The following is a 26,549-nucleotide window of genomic DNA, read 5'->3' as shown; positions in this document are numbered from 1 at the left end:
AAAGTGTTCCTCAAACTCTCTTTTCGCCTCCCTTAATGTCTCCTTGCACTTCTTCTGCCAGAGTTTTTGTTCCTTTCTGCTCTCTTCATTTGGACAGGCCTTCCTATTTCGGAAGGAAGTCTTCCCCCACTTTATAGCTTCCTGTGGTAGCGAGATCTGGAATGTTTGCATAGTAGATCACTGCACACTGGCAGATCTTGCAGAGCCAGCTGATTGCTGCTAGCCACTCAGTGGTGTAGCGGAGGAGGGATGCACAGGGATGGAGCATTGGTGTTTCTTGGCTTCTCTGGCTGTTGGGGTGGGCATGGCCATGAGGGCTGTCATGAAGAGCACCTGCAGTCTGCAAATACATCACTGTAGCCTCTGAACCCATGGCTGAGACTTCACCTGCCGATTATTTGTCAACAGGCACATGGCTGTTGGCTTGGCCATTACCCAACACTAGGCAGGTGATAGCAAGCAGTTTGCTACAAGGGCAGGTAATATGGACAGGGAGGGCTCTTCAACTTGCCCAGATGTACAGGCAACTCTCTCAACACTTTCTTTTAGCCCTCTGATGTGGCTGCAATAAGTGCTTGGCCCTAACATTCACCATTTTTTCTTCTACGCTTGTGTTTTAAAGACAAATTCATTCTAATGACAAGAAAAAATAGTTAGCAAAATCTCTTGAAAAGAAAGAGTTTTTCACAGGTAAAAATGACTGATTTGGAATCCGAATGATTTTGACTTTGAGTGGAAGAGGACTGTTAAATATCAAAGCAAAACATCTGTAAACAAGAAGCAACAACAAAACAAAGAACAGGTTACTTCTGGGGTGAAAATCTGAATCCCTCACCAATTCAGTAAAGGTAAAGTGTGCCATTGAGTCGGTTTCGACTCCTGGTGACCACAGATCCCTGTGTTTCCCATAGTCTGGGAAACATACCAGCAGGGATTAAAACTGGCAACCTCTGGCTTGATAATCAAGCCATTTCCCCGCTGCTCCAATAGGTGGCTAATAGATATAATATTACTGGATCCAATAGTAGCACACTTTGCAAAGGATTCATAGCAGTTGTGAGGGAACACTACTGTTCCAAAATGACAGTCCTTCCATAGGTAACGAGGAACACAAACACAGTACTCTTTGTCTCTCAATTTGAACATATATTGTGCACACACACTCTCTCTTTTATTACTTAATAGCAAAATACAGGACTACTTTAGCAAATAAAAATTTCATGACACTCAGCTCAAACAGAAACATTCTAGAAGTTACTTTGCAGCAGACAATAAATGTCTGAGATGATGCTGGGATTCTGCCCACAGCAACTACAGAGGGAGATATAGAACAAGAGCCAACTGCAGTTTCAGATTCTTGGTATGATTACGTAGCCTGTTGACACTTCCTTTCCTGCTACTCAGAAACCCTCACTAGACCAATAAAACTTGGCTTCAGAGCATGACCTATGAACATCACGAATTGATGCATCTTGAATGCGTTATTTTTCTTCAATCAGTCTGACTAAAACACACATGATTTGTGGTCACACAGTAAACACATAAACTCAAGCTGGGGCAAAAACCTCCACAGTGTAGAAAACTAGTATTGGGAGTGTTTTCCTTTTCTTCAGTATATGTAACTTGAACCATGTTATATACATAAATTTAAAAAAAAATGTGAACAATTTACATACGCACTTGCCTTCAAAGACTTTTTTATGTTACACAATTCTCAAACAAGAATTCCTATTTAGTAATGCAAAGCCATGTTAGATTATGCTATCTGACATATGGAGCGTGGGGGAACACACAGCAGAGACATATGTGGTGCTTTCTCACTGACTCCTCATTCAAGAGATTTTTGGGATCCATTGATTCAGAACTCAGAAGAGTTGTGCACAGTCCTTTTTCACATGTATCTGTTTTTAATGTATTCTCTGTACAGGAGGATGTCGTCTTTGCCCAATGGCTGCATGATACCCTTGGCAGCCTGGATATGAGCATGAAAGATTTCAATGGATTTTCTGTCTACTTTAGGAGGCTGGACTTCATAAATATTGTCTTGGGAGAAAGCAGAGATGTGTGTTCTGTGAAGTAAAAGAAAGTTAACATTAAGCAAGAGAAACACGTTACTACTGGCATCTCCAGAACAGACTCAAGGAATTCCATTTGCTACTATATAAAATAACATTCCAAAATGAATGGATGACATAGGTCCTATATGCTTTTGTGGCATCCATGATAGGCCATGTTTATGTAGTGATGTTACTAGTGATGTTAACTCCCTCACTTCCTTCCCCAAGGGAACTGCTACTGAACTCTAGTTTCTAAAACTTTCATAGGCAAGAAAAGTGCCAGTCTCTAGTAGGGATATGCACGGAACTGGCTGGCCTGGTGTGGTCAGGCACCCCCTCGAACCCCCTGGTCTGGTCTGGGGTAGGGGGTTCGCGATTTTTTCTCTCTTGAATTTTTTTTCTTTTTTTCTGAAAAAAGGGGGAAAGGTAAAAAAAATTTTCCCCTTGTTTTAAAAACAGAAGTCAGCGAACATTTGGGGGGTATTCAGTCCAGGGTCAGACTGAACAGAGGGTGGTTCAGTTTGACCCAAAACTGTTTGCACACCCCTAGTCTCTAGCACCTTATGGCTGTATCATTGCTTTTCAGGCACATACTACCTTCTTGCAGCACCAGAAAAATGCCTCCTTGAAGGTAGAAGATCCATCAACAAAACTTTCAAAACATTCAGTGCAGTGGGAACGGAAAATCAGCAGGGCCTCTGTGAGCACGCAGAACCATTTTAGGTGTGAACATCAGGCTCTTCGGATTCATGAATGTGGATTTTAATTTGAAAACTGTTTCTAGGTTGTTTTCTCTTTTTGCTAATTAGAGATTGTAAACGTTATGTTAAAACAATGCATATTCCTTACTGGAGATCTGAACAGTCCCCCCAAATGAAGTCTTAGTCTAAGTTTAGTTGCCAAAGCAGTTCAGTACACTCAAATCAATACTCAAAGGTAAGCTAAGTATCTCACCCAGAGCTACAGAACATTTATTTGTATATAGAGAAACCAATGATGTTCCTAAATAATGCATTCCTGGCCTACAATACTGTATATAAACTTCTGGAGGAGGAAACTAACAAAATTAGCCTGCAGAGCAATATGTCACATAATCCTAAATTCAAAGCTATTAAGCATTTCAAATGAATTAAATTTGATTGTGTGGAAGTCCTCATACAATGCATTTGTTGGCAGGCAGCAGATCTCTCAGTAGCAATCTTTTAACACTTCCTCCAACAACATAAATGCTAACAGTGCATTCCCTAGGCTCTGGAATGCACTCCCAGCAGAAATCTGTAATTTGAGTTCATTATTGTCTTTCAGGAGAGCCCTTAAAAGCTCTCTGTTTGACCTGGCCTTCCAGGGTTTTTAAATTGTTGTAAACTGTTTTAAATGTTTGCCCTGGTTTTCCAGGGTTTTTAACTGTTTGAGTGTTTAATTGGTTTTATTCTGTTTTTATAGTTTTAATTTTAATTGTTAACTGGTTTTAATTGTTTTTATTTTGTTGTAAACCACCCTTAGCCATTTTTGGAAAGCTGGTATATAAATCAAATAAATAAATAAATAAATAATAAAATAAATAAAACAGCAAAATATAAAGAAACAGGTGGAGGAAGAGGTCATGTACACCAACTTGAGCTTCCTGGAGAGATGTGGGATTTATTTATTTTATTGTTAAATTTGTATACCACCTTTCATTAAATCAATCCCAAGGTGGTTCACACAAAAATTAACACAAGACTATATTAAGCTAAAATATTAAAACATAGATCTGACTAAAAAGATTTAAAATACAAGCATAAGATAACCATACAAAATACAAAGAGGCAGCAATAGCGACAATCATATAAAAGTCCGGGTAAAAAGCCAAGATTTCACACACTTTCTAAAAACTGTGATGGAGACAGAGGAGCAAATAGCCACCGGGAAAGCATTCCAGAGTCTGGGATGAAAATACAATACAATAATTGTAGCAGGAATAGGGCCTTTTCATGGCCCCTCAGCTTTGAGTGCCACCCCCCACCCCCAAAGAGCTTTGTCAGGCTTCTACAAGAGCCCCTGGTGGCGCAGTGGTAAAACTGCCACCCTGTAACCAGAAGGTTACAAGTTCGATCCTGACCAGGGGCTCAAGGTTGACTCAGCCTTCCATCCTTCCGAGGTCGGTAAAATGAGTACCCAGAATGTTGGGGGCAATATGCTAAATCATTGTAAACCGCTTAGAGAGTTCCGGCTATAGAGCGGTATATAAATGTAAGTGCTATTGCTATTGCTATTGCTACTCCACTGAGTTTTTAAAAGGATTTAAAGACACCCCCACTTCAGAGAGCGTTTTAGTATTTTAAATTGCTGTCCATATCAGAGATTTTTGGGTTTAAAACTTGGTTTTAACTGGGATTACAGATTTTTAGTTCCATGCGTTATTTTATTGTGATTATTGTTGTGAGCCACTTGAGCTGCTGCTACTGTGCTGGAGGAGTGGAATATTTTAAATAATAAATAAAGCTAATTTCAAAATGTACTTTGAATTGTCCAACTAAAGTGCGCATTGGATCTAATAGCTTCAGCTGCTAGACCCGTGTGCAAGCTTTTATCTAGGTTTGATTCAGCAGTGGCCAAGGGGCACATGGTCTATAAAAGTACAGCAGCTCTGCACCTTAATGGCCACTCAAGGCAAATGCTTACCACTTCAGACAACACACTGAAATGGTCAATGAGATCAGTGCACTTCAGATATTGTGGCACTAGCATGAGCATGGCAAGTTGCTAATTCATTCCTGCTATTTCCTGGCACCACATGGCTGGGGACAATCACATGGGTCCTACTCCTGCAATCATTCCCTGGCTGGCATCAGGGATTATGATTCTGTCATTGTTCCCTGGCTGCAGCATATGGAGGTCATCCCTGAGTGTGTAGCCTCAGCACAAGATGGAGGAAATGCATTAATATTATCATGCATTCATACACTCCTGTGCAATTATTAGGATGCGCTAATAGGATACTGCTATTCTATTGGGGAGTGAGAAAAATGGAATGGGCATGCCATTTTTTCAGGTAGACTGGCAAGCCAAATTGATAGTACAAGGGGAAAAAAGTTCTGTATTGTGCTGACTATGACAGCACTAGGCTTAATGGAATTTTTAATATTTGTAGTGAGTCCAAGGTGGCTCTGCTATCTGCCAGGGTATGCACACTTTCCTCTAGAAGGACCCTCTTTCGCACAACTTAAGATCTCTTCATCGGGCTGCTCTTACAAAGTGTCCAGAAAGTTGAACTGATTCAAATTTCTACTGCCAACACTGGCAGATCATATAATGCTGGCAGGTCCTGATCCATGTCCCCTCCTCACCAAATGAAGTGCAACAGGACAAGGAACAGTACTATTCTCAGTTGTAGCACCAACCCTGTGAAATGCTCTCCCCAAGAATGCACACCTAGCTGTATCATTAAGTGTTTCCGGCCACCTGACCAAAATGTGGCTTGTTCAGGAGGCCTTTGAGGGTGGGTTACTGGCTGCTGCTCTGATGGAGCTACTCTTTCTTTCTTTCTTTCTTTCTTTCTTTCTGGCTGTATGTTATTTACTGCTGTTTTGTTTTGTGTTGCTACCTTTGATAGTTTTAGCATTATTTTCATTACAACCTTGGTTTTTCTTTAAAATGGTCTGAACAGACAGAGTATACATGTTCCCTATTTATTTTTCACCAGCTGTCTCTCTCAATTGTCTTTTGTGTATTACAAGAAAATGATATATTGTGAATTGTACATAGCATGTTTTCTTACAGAACAGCATTGAGTGTTTAATTGGTTGGTATCTTAGCAACAATGTACTGCATCCAAGAAGAAAGAGTCACCCTTTATCAAGGAAAACTACAGCATATATACTGTTTTAATATAAATCTGTAATTGCCTAAACTTTGCAGTTTAAAGGATCACTCCAAAAAGTAAAATGTCACATGGTTCTAATGATTCAATAAATTACAATAAGCCTGTACCATTCATTTTGTACATATAGCAGCTTGATCTATATTCTGTCTCCAGTCTTTTTTAGAAATCTGAATGCTCTTTGAAAGAGAAATCACCACTTGTGGTGAGTACATTCATTTCACTTTTGCCAGCAGAAAAAAGAGGTTTTTGTATGGTTTCAAAATCTACAAAAAATATTTGACCAAATCTGAATTTAATACAAACAAATTAAAGTTTTTATTTAAGCATTTTAAAACTGAATCAATGACCCTCTCTGCCAAACATACAGGCTACTAGCTAATAAACAGTTGTGTGTAATTAAATTAAATTCTACTGGTTCCAATAAGATTTAAGAGCTGATCTACACATTCAAAATAATCACAAGGTAGCATCCTGTTCGGTCTGACCACTTTAGACTTCAGGTGGGGGGAAATGCAACATCTTGCATTTAGAAAACTATCAAATCAGAGAAAAAGGTTCTAGTGCAGTCTTTTTCCTAATTAAATGCATTATTTGCGGCCCTGGCACCCAGAGTTTCACGGATCTGTGGTTGGGCAATCTTGCCCCAACCTAGTTATACACAGTTGAAAAAATGGTAAACATTCGCCTATCTGTGGTTCCTGGGTGGACGGAAATACTTCTGAGGTCATTTCTGGCCACCATTTTGCTAAACGGAACCATTTTGTGCCTCTTTTGTCATTAAACCCCACCCCACGTTTTTGTGGAAAATCAGTGAAACTGATGGTTTGGGGGGGCATTGCTGGACACAGCCACAGAGCATAGTACAGCACTTTATTTCCCTTGTTTCTGCTTTTTAAAGTCCTTTTTTCATCTCCAGAAACCTAACCCCCCCAATTCCCATTGTCTCAAGGTCTCATTGTAGCCAAGAATGGAACCCCACAAATGAACGCCACCTATATGTCAGTAGCATTTTTTAAAAAATGTATGCATACATGCAATAGTATAGCCCCAGCAGGGACTGAATAAAAGAGCTTTGCTTACAAGACTTTAAACCACAAACTGTCCTAGTGAAAAAATATTTAACCTATGTTCCACTTCAGGTGCAGTGCTAAGCAACAGTTTAGTGCTACTTGAAAAAGACTTGAAGGTGCTGCAGGCTCACACACACACCCCTCCCCATTTAAGCAAGAGAAGAGGTGTGTGAAAGCATTTGCTTTCACTTTAGAACAAAACCATAGTTTCACATGATGTATGAATTTGGGAGATGCATTTTAAAAGAACTAATTGGAATGGGAATAAACCAGAATATCAAGCCATAGTTTGATTGTGGTTTGATATCCAAACTCTGGTTTAATAAATTGCAGTTCTCAAAGTTCATATGTAACATGGTATTAAGGAGAAGGAAAATTCGAAAAGAATGTTTGCAAGCTGGTGGCTCCCTTAAGCTCATTCACATAGTGCTGAATTATTATTTCATGTTATGTCCGAACCAATTCTATGAGGCACAGAGTTCAAATCTCAGCCTGAAATGTTAATACATGGCCACATCTACTTTACAGGGCTGTTGAAAGGATTACCGATAATGTATGTGAAGTGTTGCAAGATATATGTTTTTAAAAAACATAAAAAATATACATTAAAAAGAGAGGCTGACATAGTGGCTAAAAAAGCAACACAACAGGAAACTTCCTAACGCAGCCAAAGGCTGAAGAACATAAGAACAGCCCTGCTGGACAAGGCCCAAGGCCTAATCCTAAAGAGCATCCTGTTTCACACAGTGGCCCACCAGATGCCTCTGAGAAGCCCACAGGCAAGAGGTGCGGGTATGGTTTGTCTCCTGTTGTTGCTCCCCTGCCACTGGTATTTAGAGGTATCTTGCCTCTGAGGCTGGCCTCTAGCCCCCAGACTAGTAGCCACTGATAGGCCTGAGTTTGTCCAAGGCCTTTTTAAAGCCATCCAAGCTAGTGGCCATCACCATAGATTTCATAAAATTCCATAGATTAAGCACTGTGTGAAAAAGTACTTTTGTTGGCCCTAAATTTCCTGGCGTTCATTTTTATGGGAGGTCCCTTGGTTCTAGTGTTGTGAGAGGGGGATAAAACATTTATCTCTGTCCACTCTCTCTACTCCATGAATAATTTTATAAACTTCTACCATGACTACCTGTAGTCACCTCTTTTCCAAACTAAAAAGCCCCAGATGCTGTAGCCTTGCCTCATAAGGAAGGTACTCCAGGCCTCTGATCATCTTGGTGCCCTCTTCCGCATCTTTCCCAGTTCTATTAAGATATGGTGACCAGAACTGTACACAGTACTCCAAATGTGGCTGCACTATAGATTTGTATAAGGGCATTATAATATTAGCATTTTTATTTTCAATCCAATAATTCCTAGCATGGAATTTGCCTTTTTCACTGCTGCTGCACACTGAGTTGACACTGTCCACCGTGACCCAAGATATCTCTCCTGGTCAGTCAGTGACACCTCAGACCCCATCAGTGTATAAGTGAATCTGGAGTTTTTTGCCCCAATTTGCATCACTTTGCACTTGCTTACAGTGAACCAAGGAACAGAGACAGCTTGGGTAGGGCACTGACTACTGTGTTTGCCTCTGCCCCATTCCTCCAGTGGGGTTGCTGCTGTTACAAAGAACTGGCTGGGCCAGGGGTGTGAGCCTCTTGGCGCAAGCCGAAGGGTGAGAGCACAAGGGCTCTCGTCCTTGTGGCTCTTAGCTTTGGGGTAAGTAGCCTGGGGCCTTAGAAGACCTTCCTTTTTTCCATCAAGAAGCCAGCAAGAGAGTATGACTGAGTGAGTCTTGGACCTGGTTTTTATCAAACAGAGGAGCTGTGGCTGATTGGGCTGAAGAGATGTGTCTGGGAGAGCAGAAAAGTGGGTATGGTCTGGGAGGCAGCAGTATCACAGGTAGCGGGCAGAGAGAGGTATGGCAGTGGGAGTTGGGCAGGCTGTTACTAGGGAAAACGGTCCAGGCAATGAAGACCTATTCCTTTCCCCAGCTGTTCTCCCAACCCAGCGGCTCCAGGGAGCTCTGAGAACACTCCCTCGAAGATTAGGGTGCTGCTGTTGAATGCCAGTTCGGTAAATGGTAAAACATCTCTCATCCACGACTGGATTGTGGATGAGCATGCTGACCTGGGTGAGCTCAGTGGGATTGGTCTCTCAGCTCTGTCCTCCAGGTTTCCTGATCCTGCAGCAGCCCCATCTGGATTGTCAGGGAGGGGCGTTGTGGTAATATATTGTGAGACCTTTCCCATTTCCAGGTGACTGGTCAGGCAATCTCAGAATTTTGAGTGTCTGTCCTTGAGGGTGGGCCTCTGAGATAGGCTGGGGATTCTGCTGTTGTATCGACCACCCCACTGTACTTCAGTCTCCCTGCCTAAGCTGGCAGGGGTGGTCTCGTAGGTGGCTTTCAGGTCCCCCAAGCTTATTGTCTTGATGTAATGACCTGCCTTTGTCGACTGCCCAGCTGCTGCAAAAACCACTCTTTTCAGAGGGGAAAGGAGAGCTGGAAAGCAGAGACAGGAACGGAAAGTCGGATGTAGCCAGTAGTCAACACCAGACGGACGGACGATCGGAGAGTCATAAATGTTGCCAGAGATCTAAACTGGGAAGTCCACAGGATCAGGGGTTCACACGAAACAGAGTCAGACAACACCACATGGGTCAAGGTTGCTCACGGTAGGGCTGGTCACTACGGACGTTGTTTCCAGGCTGCTCTAAATAGGCAGAGTGCTGAGAGCCCCACCCATCACTGCAGTTGGGGTCTTATCAGAGATAGGGCTGGACCAGAGCTCGGACACCTGTTCCTTCTGGCTAGCCTCTCTGATCTACGGTGTTCCTCCCTCCAAGCCTGTACTCTGGCCAAATGTCACATTTGGGGATCTGGGGCAGGCACCTCGCCGTCAGTGACCTCAGAGGCTTCATCAGGAGGAGGGAGGGAAGGAGGCAGGGAAGAAGGCAGAGGGGCCTGCAAACCTGTCAGCTCTGGCTCTGTTGCGCTGTCTGGAGTTTCAGCCTGCTCCCCTTGCTCTGTGTCTTCATCTGAAGAATCCTCCTCCACGGCCCCCATGGGAGTCATCGAGGGATTTCAATGTCCACCCTGAGGCACCCCAAGTAGGAGCAGCTCAGGATTTCATGGCCTCCATGCCAACCATGGGCCTATCTCAGCTGGTATCTGGCCCTACCAACATGGTAGGACATACTATGCTGACCAGAGAATAAATGATCTGGAGGTGGGGAAGTTTGAGACAACTCCCTTGACATGGGCAGATCATTTTCTGGTGGGGTTTAGTTTGACTGCTCCATCTGCCCTCTGCAGGGGTGGTGGAACAATTAGAATGGTCCGTCCCTGGAGGCTTATGGATCCACTCAGTTTTCAGACAACCCTCAGGGACTTTCCAGTGTCCAGAGCTGGTGACTCTGTTGAGGCCCTGGTGAATCCCTGGTGACAGCCCTGGCAGTTGACACAGTTGCTCCTAAACACCCTGTCCAGCTTGATGGAGCCTGTTCTGTTCCTTGGTTTTCCTCAGAGCTTAGGGCAGTGAAACAACTCGGGCGATGGCTGGAATGACCCTGGAGGAAGAGCTGTGACAAATCCAACTGAACATGGGCTAGCGCCCAATTTAGGGACAACTCCGTGGTGGTGGGGACGGCGAAGAAATTCTTTTTCTCCGCCTCCATTGCATCTGCTCAGTGCAGACCAGCGGAGCTATTCAGTATAGACATTGCTCCACAGACATTGCTCCACATTGCTCCAAAGACATTGCTCCACATATCCCCCCAGGTAATGGGGGAGAAATCATTTACAGCCCTTGTTGTGATCAGTTTGCATGTCACTTTGCAGATAAAGTTGCTCGCATCCATGCTGATTTGGACTCCAGAGTTTTGACAGTTCTGGCAGATGTGCCTCTGGTATCATCCGCTCCTATTGTGTAGGATTCTTTTCAGTTAGTGCAGCCTGAGGATGTGGACAAGATCCTGGGCAGTGTGTGACATCAAGCATTCTTGACCCTTGCCCTTCATGGCTAATAAAAGCTGCCAGATAGGGTACAGGTTGGGGGTGATTATTAATGCTACATTAAGGGAGGGCAAGATGCCATCTTGCCTCAAGGAAGCAATGGTAAGACCATTATTTAAAAAGCCCTCCCTTGACACCTCCAACCCGGACAACTATAGACCTGTCTCTAACTTCTCCTTTTGGGGCAAGGTGATAGAGCGTGTGGTGGCGTCTTGGCTGCAGAGGGTCTTGGATGATACGGATTATCGAGACTGGATAAGGGACTGAAACTGCCTGGGTCGCTCTAGTCGATTACCTACGCCGGGAACAAGACAGGGGCAGTGCATCCCTATTGGTTCTGCTGAACCTCTCAGAAGTGTTTGATGCCATCAACCATGGTATCCTTCTGGACCACCTCTTGACTGTGGGAATCTGAGGTACTGGAGTGGCTGTGGTCCTTTTTGGGGGGGAGGGTCCAGAAGCTGGCGCTGGGGGACTATTGCTTCGCTCTGTGGCCATTGGCCTATGGGGTCCTGCAGGGTTCAGTCTTGTCCCCCATGCTGCTTAACATCTACAGGAAACCCCTGGAAGAGGTCATCTGGGGACTTGGACTGAGTTGTCAGCAATATGCAGATGACATTCAGCTCTATCTCTCCTTGTCCCCTGATCCTAGGGAGGCAGTGGATGTCCTGAGTCGGGGGCTGGAGGCCGTGATGGGTTGGATGTTGGCTAATAAACTGAGACTGAATCCAGACAAGATGGAAGTAATGTTGGTCAGTAGGAGAGCCAATCGGGATGAGGAGATTCTACTGGTTCTGGATGGGGTTGCACTCCCCTTGAAGAAGCAAGCACACAGCTTGGGGGTATTGCTGGTTCTGGCACTGCTTTTGGAAGCTCAGGTGGAGGCAGTGGCCAGGGATGCCTTTGGCTAGGGCACCAGATGCATCCCTTTCACAAGACGACAGATCTGGCCAGTTACCCACGCCTTAGTCAAGTCATGGCTGGATTACTGAAATGCGCTCTATATGGCTTCTTCATGACTGCCCATGAAGAATATTCAGAAACGGCAGCTAGTGTAAAATGCGGCAAGCTAGGGTTTTCTCTGGAGCTGCCCGCTGGGATCACATCACTCCCATTTTGAAAGAGCTGCACTGGCTGACAATTTGTTTCCAAGTCCAATTCAAGGTGCTGGTTTTGACTTATTGCGCTTATTGGTTTGGGCCCTAGATACCTGAGGGACCACCTGCTCCCAAGGGTTGCTGCCTACTTGACAGGGTCATCTGGGGGCTCTGCTCTGGGTGCCGACAATGAGGGAGGCTCGGCTGTCGTGCACGCAGAACAGGGCCTTCTCTGTCGCTGCCCCCAGACTCTGGAATGCTCTCCTGTTGGCTATTCGCTCCTCGGTCACCATCACAGTTTTTAGAAACTGTGTGAAATCTTGGTTTTTTACCCAGGCTTCTATATGATTGTCTACTGCTGCTGCTTTGTAATTTTGTATGGTTATATTGTGCCTGTATTTTTAATCTTTTTAGTCAGATCTATGTATTTATATTCTAATTTAATATTTTAATTATGTAATTCTTATAGTCTTGTTTTAATTTTTCTATGTGAACCGCCTTGGGATTATTTTAATGAAAGGCAGCATACAAATTTAACAATCAATAAATAAAATAAATAACGAAACCATATTTGCCATTTTGTCACCCATTTACCCAGTTTGGAGAGATCCTTTTGGAGCTCCTCACAGTCTAATACATGACCACATGTATTTCACTACCCTAATAGTTTAGTGTCATCTGCAAATTTGACCACTTTGCTGCTAGCCCCAACTTCTAGATCATTTATGAACAAGTTAAAGTTAAATGACCCCTATCCCCTTATGATGCTAAGTTTACTCAAGAGCCTTTGGTGAGGACCGTTGTCAAAAGCTTTTTGGAAGTCCAAGTATTCTATGTCAATTGGATCACTTTTATCTACAGGCCTGTTGACATTCTCAAAGAACTCCAAAAGGTTAGTGAGGCAAGACTTGCCTTTGAAGAAGCCATGCCAATTCTCCTTCAGTAAGGCCTGTTTAACTATTTTGTCCTTGCTTTCCATCAATTTACCCACCACAGAAGTTAAGCTGTAGCTTGTAATTTCCTGGATCCCCCCGGTTCCCTTTTTGAAAATTGGAGTTACATTAGCTACTTTCCAGTCCTCCAGTACAGAGCCTGATTATAGGGACAAGTTACATATTTTTGCTAGGAGATCAGCAATTTCACATTTGAGTTCCTTCAGAACTCTTTGGTGGATGTTATCTGGCCCTGGTGATTTGTTAATTTTTAGCTTTTCAAGACAGTTTAGAACATCCTCTCTCGTCACCTCAAATTGGCCCAGTTCTTCAGCCTCTAAGCCTCAGAAGCTCTGTTCTGGAGTCCGTATATGGTCAGTATGCTCTGCAATGAAGACAGAAGCAGTAGTGGCTTCCCCACTACTGAAACATATGCTTGTGGGAGCGATTTTTGAAGTTCTGTCCTGCCTTTGGAAGTGCTCTGTACCTTATGAAAAGTGTCCCTGAGCACTGCGTGACCCTCAGGGACATATTTTTAGAAGACACAGAGCTCTTCCAAATGCAGGAAAGATTTGAAAAAAATGCTCCCTCTGCTGCACACTGTTAGTGGGAAGCTCCCCACAATGTGGATGCATCTTTCTGGCATGTTGCATTAATCATGATGCCAACCTTATTACACTATGGGCATTGCCAGAGAGAGGAATTTTGGGGTAACAAACACTGATTCAGAACAGCTCACACCCATAATTCACACAGAGACAGAGGTGCTGAATCAGGTACTTATCTCCATTAGTTCAAACAGCCCCCTCGGCAATTAGAGCCAACATGGGCGGTTCAGTTCAAGCTAGAAATTTTGAAACAATGATGTAACTATTTGGTAGGAACAGTTCCCTATACTTACACTTTAATCACTTTGGAACTCATGGCCCCGCCATTAACAGAGCTCTGGTTGGTGGGGTCTAGAGACACGGCCTTTTTGGTTGTGGCCCCTTGGCTTTGGAATGCCCTCCCCAGAGACCTTCGCCGTGCTCCCTCCCCTCAGTGTTTTTTAAAAACAAATTAACACACATCTTTTAAAAGAGACTCTTTAATGTTTTATCTGCTGCTTATATCTGTTAGGTTCTTTAGTTTTTATAGTTCTCAGTTTTTCATTTTTTATTAATTATTTTTCATTTGAAACTTTATTTCTAAAATGGTAATTGTAAAAGTGGTTTTAGCCTGGTCTTTTAACTTGTTTAACTTTATTAATCTTTCATTTTACATTATGTGTGTTTTGTTGATGTTGTGAGTTGCCGCAAGCAGCAGTGTACTGGAGTGGCTGGGTATAAATATTTTAAATCAATTAAAATAAAATAAATCATGGAATAAAAAATACAGAAATCATATTTGAAGGACCAAACTACAGAGGTGTGCTTCTGACTGGAAGTGCTTCCCTTCCTGCTCCTGGTTGTCTACCTCCTCAAAAAACTGCAGCGCCAGCAGAGGAGAAAGAACCTGGTTGGGACCAGGATGGGCAGGAAGGATTCACTTTCCCCATGCTCTGTTTTCATGAGGAAAAACTGTCCTTCTGAAGCAGTAATTTGCCCCCTGAATAAAAAATGCTTCATGGGCAATTTGCTGCTTTGGAGGGGGGATAGTAAATCTTCCCCTCTCCATGTGCCCAGGTCTCTACTATCTTTGCCCCTCCACAAGGCTACGTTTGACAAAAAGGTGGCTATTGTACTCATTTGCAGGATGTGTCGCTTAGCTCCAACACCTCCCAGGAAAATCTTTTGAGCAAAGGTGCTCTGTGTATTGTGCTTAAAATAAAGTTGTGCCATCAAGTCGGTGTCGACTCCTGGTGCCTACAGAGCAATGTGGTTTTCTTTGGTAGAATACAGGAGGGATTTACCATTGCCTCCTCCCGCAAAAGTTGCTGCCTTTCAGCATCTTCCTATATTGCTGCTGCCCGATATAGAAGTTTCCCATAGTCTGGGAAACATACCAGTGGGGCTTTGAACCAGCAACCTCTTGCTCCCTAGGCAAGTTACTTCCCAGCTGTGCCATTAGGTGGCTCGTGTATTGTGCTTACTAGTGGAGACAGTTGTATTTTTCCCTAAAGCAAAAGTTACATAAAATTTCCCTTAATGTAAGAAAGCTACCACACTTTGGTTTTACTAACTGATTTATGAAATTAAACATATAAAAGAGCAATCCTTGAAATTACAGATCTTAAATATAGTACTATTATTTAGAAAGAGGAGGAGATTTTGAAAGGGACTTAAGAAGATTATGAGCAGAAACATCAAAACAGAATGCCCAGTACTGTACTTACAAATGTATAACTCCATCCAAGTGTTTAGAACAAAGTGGTTGGTGACTCCTGTCTTGCTTGTGTTGACTCTGTCCCAATTGAACAAACCTATGAATAGAAGCAGAAAAGTCACAGTGGGAAAAGAACTTTTTGAAATAAAGAAAATGACACGTCTCTTGCAGACCTTGTAAGAGTCATACAGTTTTAGTAAGGGACATCAAGTTCCTTAAAGAGCAGCTGGAACATACACCACACTTTCCCTGAAACTAAATATTCTAGGTGAGTAATGCAGTAGGTTCTGACCTAATTTTTTTAAAAAAACCAGCTGCTTTAGCATAGGCACTTTTAGAGGTCCATCAAAGCTTCCTCTTATCAACTTCAATAAATGCTCAATATTTTTTGTTGAGAGAGTGAATATTTACCACATTTATTTATTTATTATATTTGTACACCTCCCCAAACTCCTGTTTCTGGGCAGGTTATAGCAAAGTCTTTTGGATCTCTCGGCGGCTTTTGATACCATCGACTATAGTATCCTTCTAGAGTGTCTGAGGGGGATGGGGGTGGAAGCCACAGCTTTGCAGTGTTTCCACTCCTACCTCTTAGGCAGATTCCAGATGGTGTCCCTTGGAGACTATACTTCTTCAAAATCTGAACTTTTATCTGGTGTCCCTCAGGGCTCCATATTGTCTCCAATGCTTTTCAATATCTACATGAAACCGCTGAGAGATATCATCAGAAGATTTGGTGCAGGGCATTATCAATATGCTAATGACACCCAAATCTTTTTCTCCATGTCAGCATGATCAGGAGAAGGCATAAGTTCTCTAAATGCCTGCCAAGAGGCAGTGATTGGCTCAATAAGGGATAACAAACTGAGACTGAATCCAGATAAGATGATTTACTTATTGTGCAGAGTCAGAACCTGGGAGATGATTTTGATCTGTCAGTTCTCAATAGGGTCACATTTCCCCAGAAGGAACAAGTACACAGTCTGAGGGTACTTCTGGATCCAAACCTCTCCCTGAGGTCCCAAGTTGAGGCGGTGGCCAGAGGTGCTTTCTATCAGCTTCGGCTGATAAGACAGCTGTGTCCATTTCTTGAGATAAGTGACCTCAGAACAGTGATGCATCTGCTGGTAATCTCCAGACTTAACTCCAGCTTTGGAATGCACTCCCTGCTGACATAAGAGCCTCCCCATCTCTAATAACTTTTAAGAAAGAAATTAAGACAATTTAAAACCACAAGTCAGGTGAAAAAGCTTGGGTGAAAAAACTCTCTTTAAACACTTTTAAAGAATTATCAGAGATGGGTAGGCTCTTACTTCAGCAGGGAGCGCATTACAGAATCTTGGAGTGGCAAAAGAGAAGGCCCGTCCCTGTGTAGCCACCAGACAAGCTGGTGCCAACTGCCTCCTTTAGACAGGAAGGCATCCTGACCTCTCTCAGAGGAGCATTTATTATATCTAGTACTACCAGGCCCTTTACAACAACCCCCCTGCCAGATAGTGTAAGCTATGTCGGACAAGGGTAAAGGAAACAGGTGGTAGGCCAAACCGCTTAGCTGCATCATTAGGAGTCACAAACTGAAACTGATCCAGCATAATCATTTAAGAGGGGTTGCTGGACACTTCTGCATTAGACTCTGCATTAATTGTGGGGTCTGAGTCTAAGTTGGCCCAAATGTGAGATATTTTCTCCATAAAACACTTATTTAAAACTTCACAGTGGATAACTGATGGTTACAAATGATGATTCAAGGGAGGAGGAACATGTACTAACCCTCTCACAACCCTAAACAACTTCACTGGGCATGAGCTTGTGGATGCAATACAGTCAGAAAAGAATCGCTTCTTTGCTGCACATATTGCCTGAGCATAGATCTTCAAATATGCTCTATATTGTAATCTATCTGATTTGAGTAGAGTCTTTCTCCACTTACACTTAGTTGTCTATCTTGCTGCCTCAGCTCCTGTAGTTCTTCCAAATACCAAAGGGCCAATTTTGAAGTGGGTCAGAGAGGATGCTTAGGAGTGATCATGTCTACTGCCCTGGTGAGCTTGCTGTTCTAGTTCTCCACCAGGGCATCAACAGAATCACTGGCAAAGTCAACACTAAATGTTTCCAAGGCTTCTTGAAATCCTATTGGATCCAATAATCTTCTTGGGCGGACCATCCTAATAGGCCCCTCACCCTTGCAGAGGCACTGGGCCACCAGCCTTCCTCAAACAAGTCTCTGTGATACATACTAGGCTGGCCCCTTCATCCATAATCAGATCATGGATGATTTTTAATTTATTCTGGACCAACCTGGCATTACAAAGGAGTAAGGTGAGGATCTGTGGGTAGTTGACACTGCTCCTCAAGGCCAAGGAGCTGGCAGGACAGCTGGAAGGGGCAACCACTATTAGATTTCTGATTTCCCTTCCCCTCTAACAGGCTGCTGACCTGCCAACGTTACGTCTTCTATTCCACGCCACCACCGGAATAGTTGCTCCACAATCAATGGACACCCCCCATCTCATCACATGGTAGACTAACTTCACCCAAGACTCAATAGAAGCTTTCTCAACAACAGCTTCAGCTTCTAATACAACCATGAGATAACATACTTTGCCCCTGCCCTCAGTCGCACACTTAAGGCCTGTCACCAAAGGCTGGCCCCCTTTGGCAGTCGCCAATCAGGCAATCAGGAAAAGAAGTCCACAATGCTAATGAAGGCAGCATTGCCGATCTTCTGGCTGTGGAGGCTGGACAAGAGGGGTGGGATGCCGCAATAAATCTCCCAGTCCAGGCTGGGGAGCTGGTGAAGTCCAAGCTTCTTACTTTATCCCCTCCTTCCTTATAAACCCAAAGAAACCCAGAGTCTCTCCTCTCATGAAAGACTCTGAGACAGGGCTGATGTAATTAATAGATTATCTGGCAATCGGGAAAAGAAGGCCACAATGCTAACCAAGGGAAGCAGAGCAAAAGCTGAGCAGAGCCGATCTTCTGAATGTCCAGGCCAGGCAAGAGGGGTGGGAGGCAGCAACAAGTCCCCCAGTCGAGGCTGGGGAGAGTTGCTGGCAAAGTCCAAGCCTCTTACCTTATCCCCTCCAGTCTTCTCTGGTGACTCACATGACTTTAGCGAGAGAAACAAACACATTCTTCACTCTCCCACTGAAACAAATGGGACGTTATATACAGTTTCAGCTGGAATATGCCCACTTTTACTTTTCTAGTATGTTTTTTCACTTGTTCTCTCTCCATATCAGTAAGTTAACTAGAAATGTATTACCTTGTGTATATGCTCAGATCATCTTCTGAAGGCGCTTCTGAGAGATTAATACCATATACATCTTTTATAAGTTGTACTGCATTCTAAAATGAAAGAGGATATGTTTTTATCAGAATAAGCATTCATTTTAATGAAAAGGAAAAATTTTTACACCTGACCCTGTCAAATCACAAGGTAGTTTTCAACAAAAGCAAAACAATAAAAATACAACAAAACAGTCATATTAACAGCTGCAGGTGCATCCCAATGCCCAGAAATGACACGAATGGCTTCTGCAGCCCATCGTTCCAATGCCCACTCAGCAGTCATAGACCATCCTCCTCTCCAAAGAGCCATAAGTATTAGGCCTATGCACAGACCTAAGTGTCAGATTCTGATTCAACAGTCCCACTTATGTTGGGATGGGCCACAGCAGACTCTCAACTGTCGTGCATCTCAGGGCTGGTTGGAGACCCAACATATCTGCTGAACCCCCCACCCAGGTTCCTCTACCTCAGGCCTGTTCAACTTAGGCCCTCCAGCTGTTTTTGGACTACAACTCCCATAATTCCCAGCCACAGTGGCCAATAGCCAGAGATTATGGGAGTTGTAGGCCAACATCTGCAGCCCTGCTCTACCTGGAACCTGGGGGTGGGGGGTGTTAGACAGGTAGTGTGACATCATCTTTGCTCTGTAGAGATGACTCAACCAGCCACTTTGCCTTCTGGTGAGGCTTCTGTTTAAAAGGCCTTTTGTTGGTCTTTAACTTCCCTTTTAGACAGGTGACTCTGTGATTTGTAATTTTTCTGAGGCTGCATTCATGTTTCAGTTACCCAAGGTCTGAAAAGGGAATTTACAGAACAAAAAAGGCTTTTTAAACAGAAGCTGTGCCAAAAGGCAAGTTGAGTGCTCCCTACACAGGGAAGAGAGTGTAGTGCAATCCTGCCCCCAGCTAGGTGAAGGAGGGGGAAGAAGAGAGCACAAGACTGGTCTGATAGATATGTCCAATATCCATGCAGCACCAAACACACTTAGCAGCAAATTCCACCTAAGAACTGAATGGCTGCGGCATGAAGTTTTGAGGTCTGAATTGAAAATGTTTCAGGATATACTACAAGATCTGGGCTTATGATATTTTATACATTTTCATATTTGAGAGGGAGAGATTAAATAAAGACTTCACAATATTATTTATCCATGCACTGCTGGGCATTTTATTTGAAATAGTACAGAAAACAGTTTTTATTTATTTTCCTAATTTTGAGGTTTTAAAGGAAATTGCATATATATGAGAAATAAGCAAGTATAAAATAGCTGCAAAGTTACATTGGAGTTCAGTAGAGAATGTGTCACTGTTCCATGTTTTTATGTTTTAATTTCATCCTGCCCAAAACTTCATCTTTTCTTAAATTACTGGAACAATTTTTGTTATCTTACAGTGTGGCCTTTGTTTCCCAATAAACTCTCTGTGACTCATTTTTTTCTCCAGTTACTATGCATGAAGGGCGGGCAAGGTGACCAGCTAGGCAATGGATCAAGGCAATTCAGTGCCTTGCTGCCAGGAAGAGATCAGGTCCTTAAATAGGTAAGAAAATGCCAAAGATCATGCAAGCCAACAGCCAAAGAAATAGAACACAAGAAAAAAATTCTACAGAAAATGTACAACTGGTTTTCAAGATGATCAGAAAGGGGAAAAAAAGATTATAGTCAAAGATCTATTGGCTTTGTTTTGATCTGTTAAATCAAAAGATCTTGCTATATGTCGAGAAGGCCAAAGGAAAGCATAATTGATTTCCCACAGTGTGCAAACCCACTCACCCCCACTGACTCCAGAGAGGTAAGAACTCTCCAGAACAGCTTTTGGGGAGGAGTGCAACCAGTGACTTCCTCACACGAGTATAAGCACATTCTACTTGTGCAGCTGATACAGTAAAAATACACAATATTTTTTAAAGGGAAAAAAAGCGGCAGTTCATCTGTTATTTATTAGAATCACAAAAATTATAACATTCTAGTAGGTTTACCAATAACAATAACGGTTATGAGAGTCTTACATCTCTCTATCACAAACTGTGATTTTGATGCACATATTTATTCATGATTTTGAGTCATAAATATGATTGTGGAAGTAATAAACTTACCCTCAAAACTGCTCACATGAAAAAACTGCTACAAGGGGCCACAGCAGATTTTGTGGCTGTCCTTGATTTGTCAATAGAACTTTTCATCAAAAAGGCTGCCTTAAAACACACACACACCCCACTACACATTAAACTAGTAACAAAACAACAAGTTCTAGTAAAAACTAATATGCTACTTTCTTTTCACTATGATCTTAATTGATAATTACTATCTTCATGAGTTAGCCCACTTGCGCATCCAAAACACATGCATCCACCATCTAAAATTGGGGTGGACGACATCATCACAAAATATGCTGTTGAGTTGTCCCTACAACTGTACCAAATTTGTTTCAAATCAGTCCAGACATTGCAAAGTTGATAGAGGAGATGGACAGACGGACACACACAGACAGCTGGGCGATCTCATAAGCTTACTTTCCTTGAGGAAAACAGGCTAATTATTATTACTATTTAAAATATTTACACCCCCCCTCCAGTGCACTACTATACAACAATAAGATAGACACAAGATACAATAAAATTAACTGAATTAAACAAGAAAAGAAAAGAAAAAAGTTGTCAGTTTAAAACCACAATAATTAGGTTCAAATTAAAACTGAACATTATAAAAAGCTAAAGAAGCTAAAGTACCTACCAGATATAACAAAATAATAATAATGGAGCATTAAAAAGCCTCCTTAAAAAGGTGTGTTTTAAGATGTTTTTTAAAAACACTGAGGGAGGGAGCATGACGAAGCTCTTCAGGGAGGGCATTCTAAAGCTGAGGGGCCACAACTGAAAAGGCCCTGTCTGTAGTCCCCACCAACTGGATCTCTGTTAGTGGCGGGGTCATGAGCAGGGCCTGAGATGATGAGCAGAGGGCCCTGGCAGGTTCATTTGGGCAAATATCATCTGACAGGTACCCCGGCCCCAAGCTGCGTAGGGCTTTAAAGGTCAATACCAGCACCTTGAATCTAGCCCGGAAGCAGACTGGTAGCCATAATTAAAAAATCCTCCAATATATGTTAATGTCCCTTTTATTTAGTTTCTTCTACAACATTTTAAACCTTTTTTGGTGGGATGCTAATATATAATCCTCTGACATTTCGAGGAAACAGCTGATAACCTTTGGAGATTCATACATAGGGTTGTATCAGTGGAATAAATTGTCTTAGCTAAAATAGCATATTGTAGTAAGTAGTAATTGCAATATTTCATACAGTAGCTATCAGTTGAATTGCAAATTATGATAAGGCTTCCAAAACGGAGTAGTTTTTTCATATAATGGAAGTTGTCAATAGCAGTAGGAATGCTTCTTTATGTTTGGAAATACATAACAGTTATGTTTTGAGTTTACCATTTCCTGCAATTTCTCTCTTAAATAATATATTCCATAATTACAGTCAGTCAGTTTTTATTACAGTCACAGAACAGCACAATAATTACTTGCAGCCATTTCTAAAAAGTCAACAGAACAAAAAACTAAACAGATTTCTTAATATTAGACATATGGAATTTAAAAAAATGTGAAGGCTTCTCCGTGTCATATCTTTTTTGTTATTGTATTATTTATCTAAAACTATAATAGTATATGCCTCTTATGCCTCCCTGAAGACCTAATGAGAATTATTGGCAAGCTGCTGAAATGCTTATGATGGAAGGGTAATTTCCCCCCCTAGATCTTTATTATATAGTTCTCTAATATTTGAATGGGCAAGGGGTCTGGGACCTGGAAGCATGCAATCTGAAGTAGGCTGAAAGAGTTTGTAAAAATTGGGCAGAACCATATAAACGTGTGCAGGCTTAACACTCACACACATTTGAGTTTTTGACTGCATTTGGCACATGTCATGTAAGCTGTGAATACAAAGAAAAACTCTTTTACTAAGAACTAAAATCATCCACCAAAAATCAGGTAGTTAGTGTATCAAATTCTGGTTTTACACACCAAGTACAGAAATTGCTTAGACTCCAATGCTATGAGTATATGCATACGACAATTGTTCCTTAATTTTAATGGATTGCAGAAATACAATTTAATTAAATTTTGACTTAGATAAAGCTAGCCCTAGAACATATGGCCCCAGATACATCTTTATCCAATGTCTTAAGAAAATGCTGGTTAAAATAATTTAAACTTAACTAGTCTTACAGCACATTCATCTATGAGGAAGATGCATTGTTCTGTCCAGGGCTCATTGGTGAAGATCAACAGTAGCTACTGCATGGAAAAATCAACAATGAACAAACAACAATTGTCACTGGAGAGCCTGGTAGTCTGGGAAAGGTGAATTATATTACTGCCAGATGTTTTACATAACTGACAGTTTACATATCTGACTGGTGAGAAGAGCTGATCTTGTGGTAGCAAGCATGGCTTGTCCCCTTGGTTAAGCAGGGTCCACCCTGGTTGCATTTGAATGGGAGAGTACATGGAGACATTGTAAGATATTCCCCATGGGAGTAACTATAATAGGGCAAGGGGAGACAGTTGTCTGGGGGCCCACTGCCTTGGGGGGGCCCCCCAGAGGCAAGTCACATGACTGACTTCCCCAGTTGCGCACCCGCCCGGCCTTTCTTCAGTTTTATTCATCCTCCAAAGTGTGTGTGTGTGTGTGTGTGTGTGTGTGTGTGTGTGTGTGTGTGTAGAGAAGACCTGGAGCTACCAGAACAGCATGTCTTTCTCTAGTACCATTAAATGACTTGCATCGTCCACAATTTACAAAACCTTTTAAAAAGATGATGTTCTATTGTGGCACATAGGTGTTTATACACACACACACATTTTACTATGCTTTTTGTTACCACTATTCAGCCTCATTTAAGATTTCTTTACTTCATGAACTGAGCTTCAGTGGCGGGGGTGGGGGCATTCTAAAATCTTATCTCTGGGTCCACTCCAACCTTGCTACACCCATGATATTCCCCTTAGGGGATGGAGCTGCTCTGGGAATAGCATAAGGTTCCAGGTTCCCTCCCTGGCATCTCCAAGATAGGGCTGAGAGAGACTTTGCCTGCAACCTTGGAGAAGCCGCTGCCAGTCTCGGTAGACAATATTGAGCTAGATGGACCAATGGTCTGACTCAGTATATGAGCAGTTAAAATAGTGACCACATCCTCCTATGCCTGTGTAGTGCTGAAAATCAAGACTTGCACAAGCTAGTTTACTGGCTCCTTGCGAGGATGGAACTCTTGCTTCATTCTCATAAGGCTGCACTGAATGTCAGCCTCTTTGAAATAGAATGCATATTTCCATTGTCATAGTCCATTTGCACAGTCTAACATCAGTGGCCAAATCCTCACAACAAAGCATGGTTTAATAGATTGTGAACATGAGCTTAAGGAGCTCTGAGTCCATGTGCTCTCTCATCAATCTGCATGCCTGGCTGCAAGGTAGGTATCCTTAAAACAGGCTTTCCCAAACTGCGGCCCTCCAGATATTGCTGAACTACAACTCCCAGCATCCCGAGCCACAATTTATTGTGGCTGGGTATGCTGGGGGTTGTAGTTCAGCAACATCTGGAGGGCCGCAGTTTGGGGATGCCTGCCTTAAAAGATCAAGTCTTAAAAGAATATTTTCAGCCTGAAATCTAATCAATTGCATTAAAAAAAATATTTTTCATAGAATTACAGAACTTTAGAGTTGGAAGAGACCTTGTGTCGTCTCTTAATCTAACCCCCTGCTCAGTGCAGGAAATTGATACAGCATCCCTGACAGAGGACCATCCAGTCTGAAAACCTCTAGAGAAGGAGATTCTAGTTAGTACAAACTCTGCTTACAGTTCAAGTAATACATTGTTTCAAAGGTCCTATTTCGGTATTTGTTAGTTAAATTACAGCTCTGCATGTCATCTGAACCCAGAATCAGATCCCAGTTTCATACTTTGGACTATAAAGTATAGTTGAGCCACAGCTTCTGGGTTTGAATGACTGTGATTTAACTAAGTTAAAGATTGCTCCATCATAGCTTCTCCTCCAGTAAGAAGTTGGTAACTCACAGGCATGGATCTCTTCAGGTTTGCATTCATGATCCAACAGATCATGGTCTGACCCAAACCAATGTCTGTTCAAAATAATATTTATTAATTAATTAAAAGATTTAACATATGGCCCAATCCACAGACTCAAGGTGGTGTACAAAACAAGAATAGCACCCGAGATTTTAAATAAATAAAGACAGACAGACAACCTTTCACGATAGTCCAATAGCACAAACCCCTCAAGCGGACATGTGGGGAACCAGCATTTTTAGGGCACCAATGAACTAGTGTGCAGTCCATCAGGTGTGCCACAGTATCCCCTACAATGCTGCAAAGAAGTCTGAGATAAAGTTCTGATCATGCACAGATCACAATCTGAGGGGATGAATGCTAGCAACCTCTGCAACATTCCAAGAGATCTTGCGGTGCACTGCTTAGGGAAACAAATGGTTTGGATCAGCCCTAGAGCTCTCAGAATTTATGAAGATGCTCCACTTTATGATCCGTTCTCCCAGAGCAAGCATTTAATACTAATGAACTGATGATGCAGGCAAACTCCCTGGAGCAACTGCTCTCATACATCATCTACTGCAAGGACAAGTGGCACCACAATTTGCCTTTTTCCTATCCGCTACCTTCAATGTTCATTCCCTTGAGCCATATTAACAGTACAGATTCCATTGGTATAAAATTGTTAAGCTCCTTCATGATATTATGTTTGCAGATCTTTATTAGCATCCGCCAATTTTTAGGTATTATAATGGTACTATATTCTCCGCAAGAGTATCATCTGGAAAAATTAGTGTTCATATTTGAAAATACTCTATTAAGCAATTTTTCTTTATTAAGTCAATTCTACATTGAGCCATTCTTCACCACTTGCTGAATTACCTAGTTTTAATTTATAACACTGATACAAATCAATTCCTAAAGGGATATTTTCATTCTGAAACCTAATCAATTACAAAATTGCTTTTTAAGCACTACAACACATCCCATTTCAATTTTTATGGCTTCAAAATGTCATTAGAGGCAAACCTCATTAATCATGGGCATGCCCTCTGCGGTTTCATGTACCTGTGGTCGGGTAATTGCCACCTGACCCCGGCAAAATGAAAAAATCTGGCAGTTAAAGGGTTAAGACTCACGTATCCGTGGGTTGGGGATGGGTGGAAGTTATCGCTGAGGTCGTTTCCTCATTAGAGGCAAACCTCATTAATCATGGGCATGCCCTCTGCGGTTTCACGTACCTGTGGTCGGGTAATTGCCACCTGACCCCGGCAAAATGAAAAAATCTGGCAGTTAAAGGGTTAAGACTCACGTATCCGTGGGTTGGGGATGGGTGGAAGTTATCGCTGAGGTCGTTTCCACCTGCCATTTTGAGGCTCATTTTTGTGGGAAAAGAGGGGAAACTGATTTTTTAAACAGGATAAACCTAGCAATTTTGAACATTTAGGGGGCATTGTTGGATAGCTAGGAACACACAGAGCATTGAAGGGCATTCCCCCACTTTCCAATCCTTTGTATCCCATTTTTTGCTGCCCTAGGAACCTACCCCGCCGCCCAATTCCCATTGCACTAATGCCCTGTTATCTGCGGTTTCGCTCTCTACCCCACCCCCCACCCACTGGCGTTCTCCTGTATCTTATTTCTAAAAGGATGTGATTTCTTCTCCTATTGTTGAGTGAGATACTCTGCCCCTCTACAGCAAGCACATAAAGCAGTGTTCTTCTTTGTAAGGCCTGGGGGTGAACAAGAGTCCACATCAACCTTAAGTGCGGCTCCCTAATTATTTATTGGGCTGTGCAACGCTTCAGCCAAAGCTGAATACTCTGCACAGTCCCCCTGCCACCAAGCAGAGACTACCATCTTCA

The 26,549-nt window shown here is 42.5% G+C and overlaps 1 protein-coding gene across 1 annotated transcript in view; it reads right to left on the bottom strand.

Annotated features, from left to right (window-relative positions):
* Positions 1-1,133: 1,133 nt before the first annotated feature.
* Positions 1,134-26,549, bottom strand: part of FIG4 (FIG4 phosphoinositide 5-phosphatase) — a 143,593-nt gene continuing 118,177 nt past the window's right edge. Inside the window, exons 21-23 of the mRNA XM_053299812.1 lie at positions 18,594-18,676; positions 15,339-15,425; positions 1,134-2,069 (exon numbers count right to left, since the gene is read on the bottom strand). Coding sequence (XP_053155787.1) covers positions 1,892-2,069; positions 15,339-15,425; positions 18,594-18,676 — 348 coding nt within the window. The 3' untranslated portion in view covers positions 1,134-1,891. The remainder of the gene's footprint in view (positions 2,070-15,338; positions 15,426-18,593; positions 18,677-26,549) is intronic.

Source organism: Hemicordylus capensis, chromosome 1, assembly GCF_027244095.1.
Source record: "Hemicordylus capensis ecotype Gifberg chromosome 1, rHemCap1.1.pri, whole genome shotgun sequence".
Taxonomy (NCBI): Eukaryota; Metazoa; Chordata; class Lepidosauria; order Squamata; family Cordylidae; genus Hemicordylus; species Hemicordylus capensis.
Note: the sequence above shows the minus strand (reverse complement) of the source record. Positions and strands in the feature narration are given on the sequence as shown.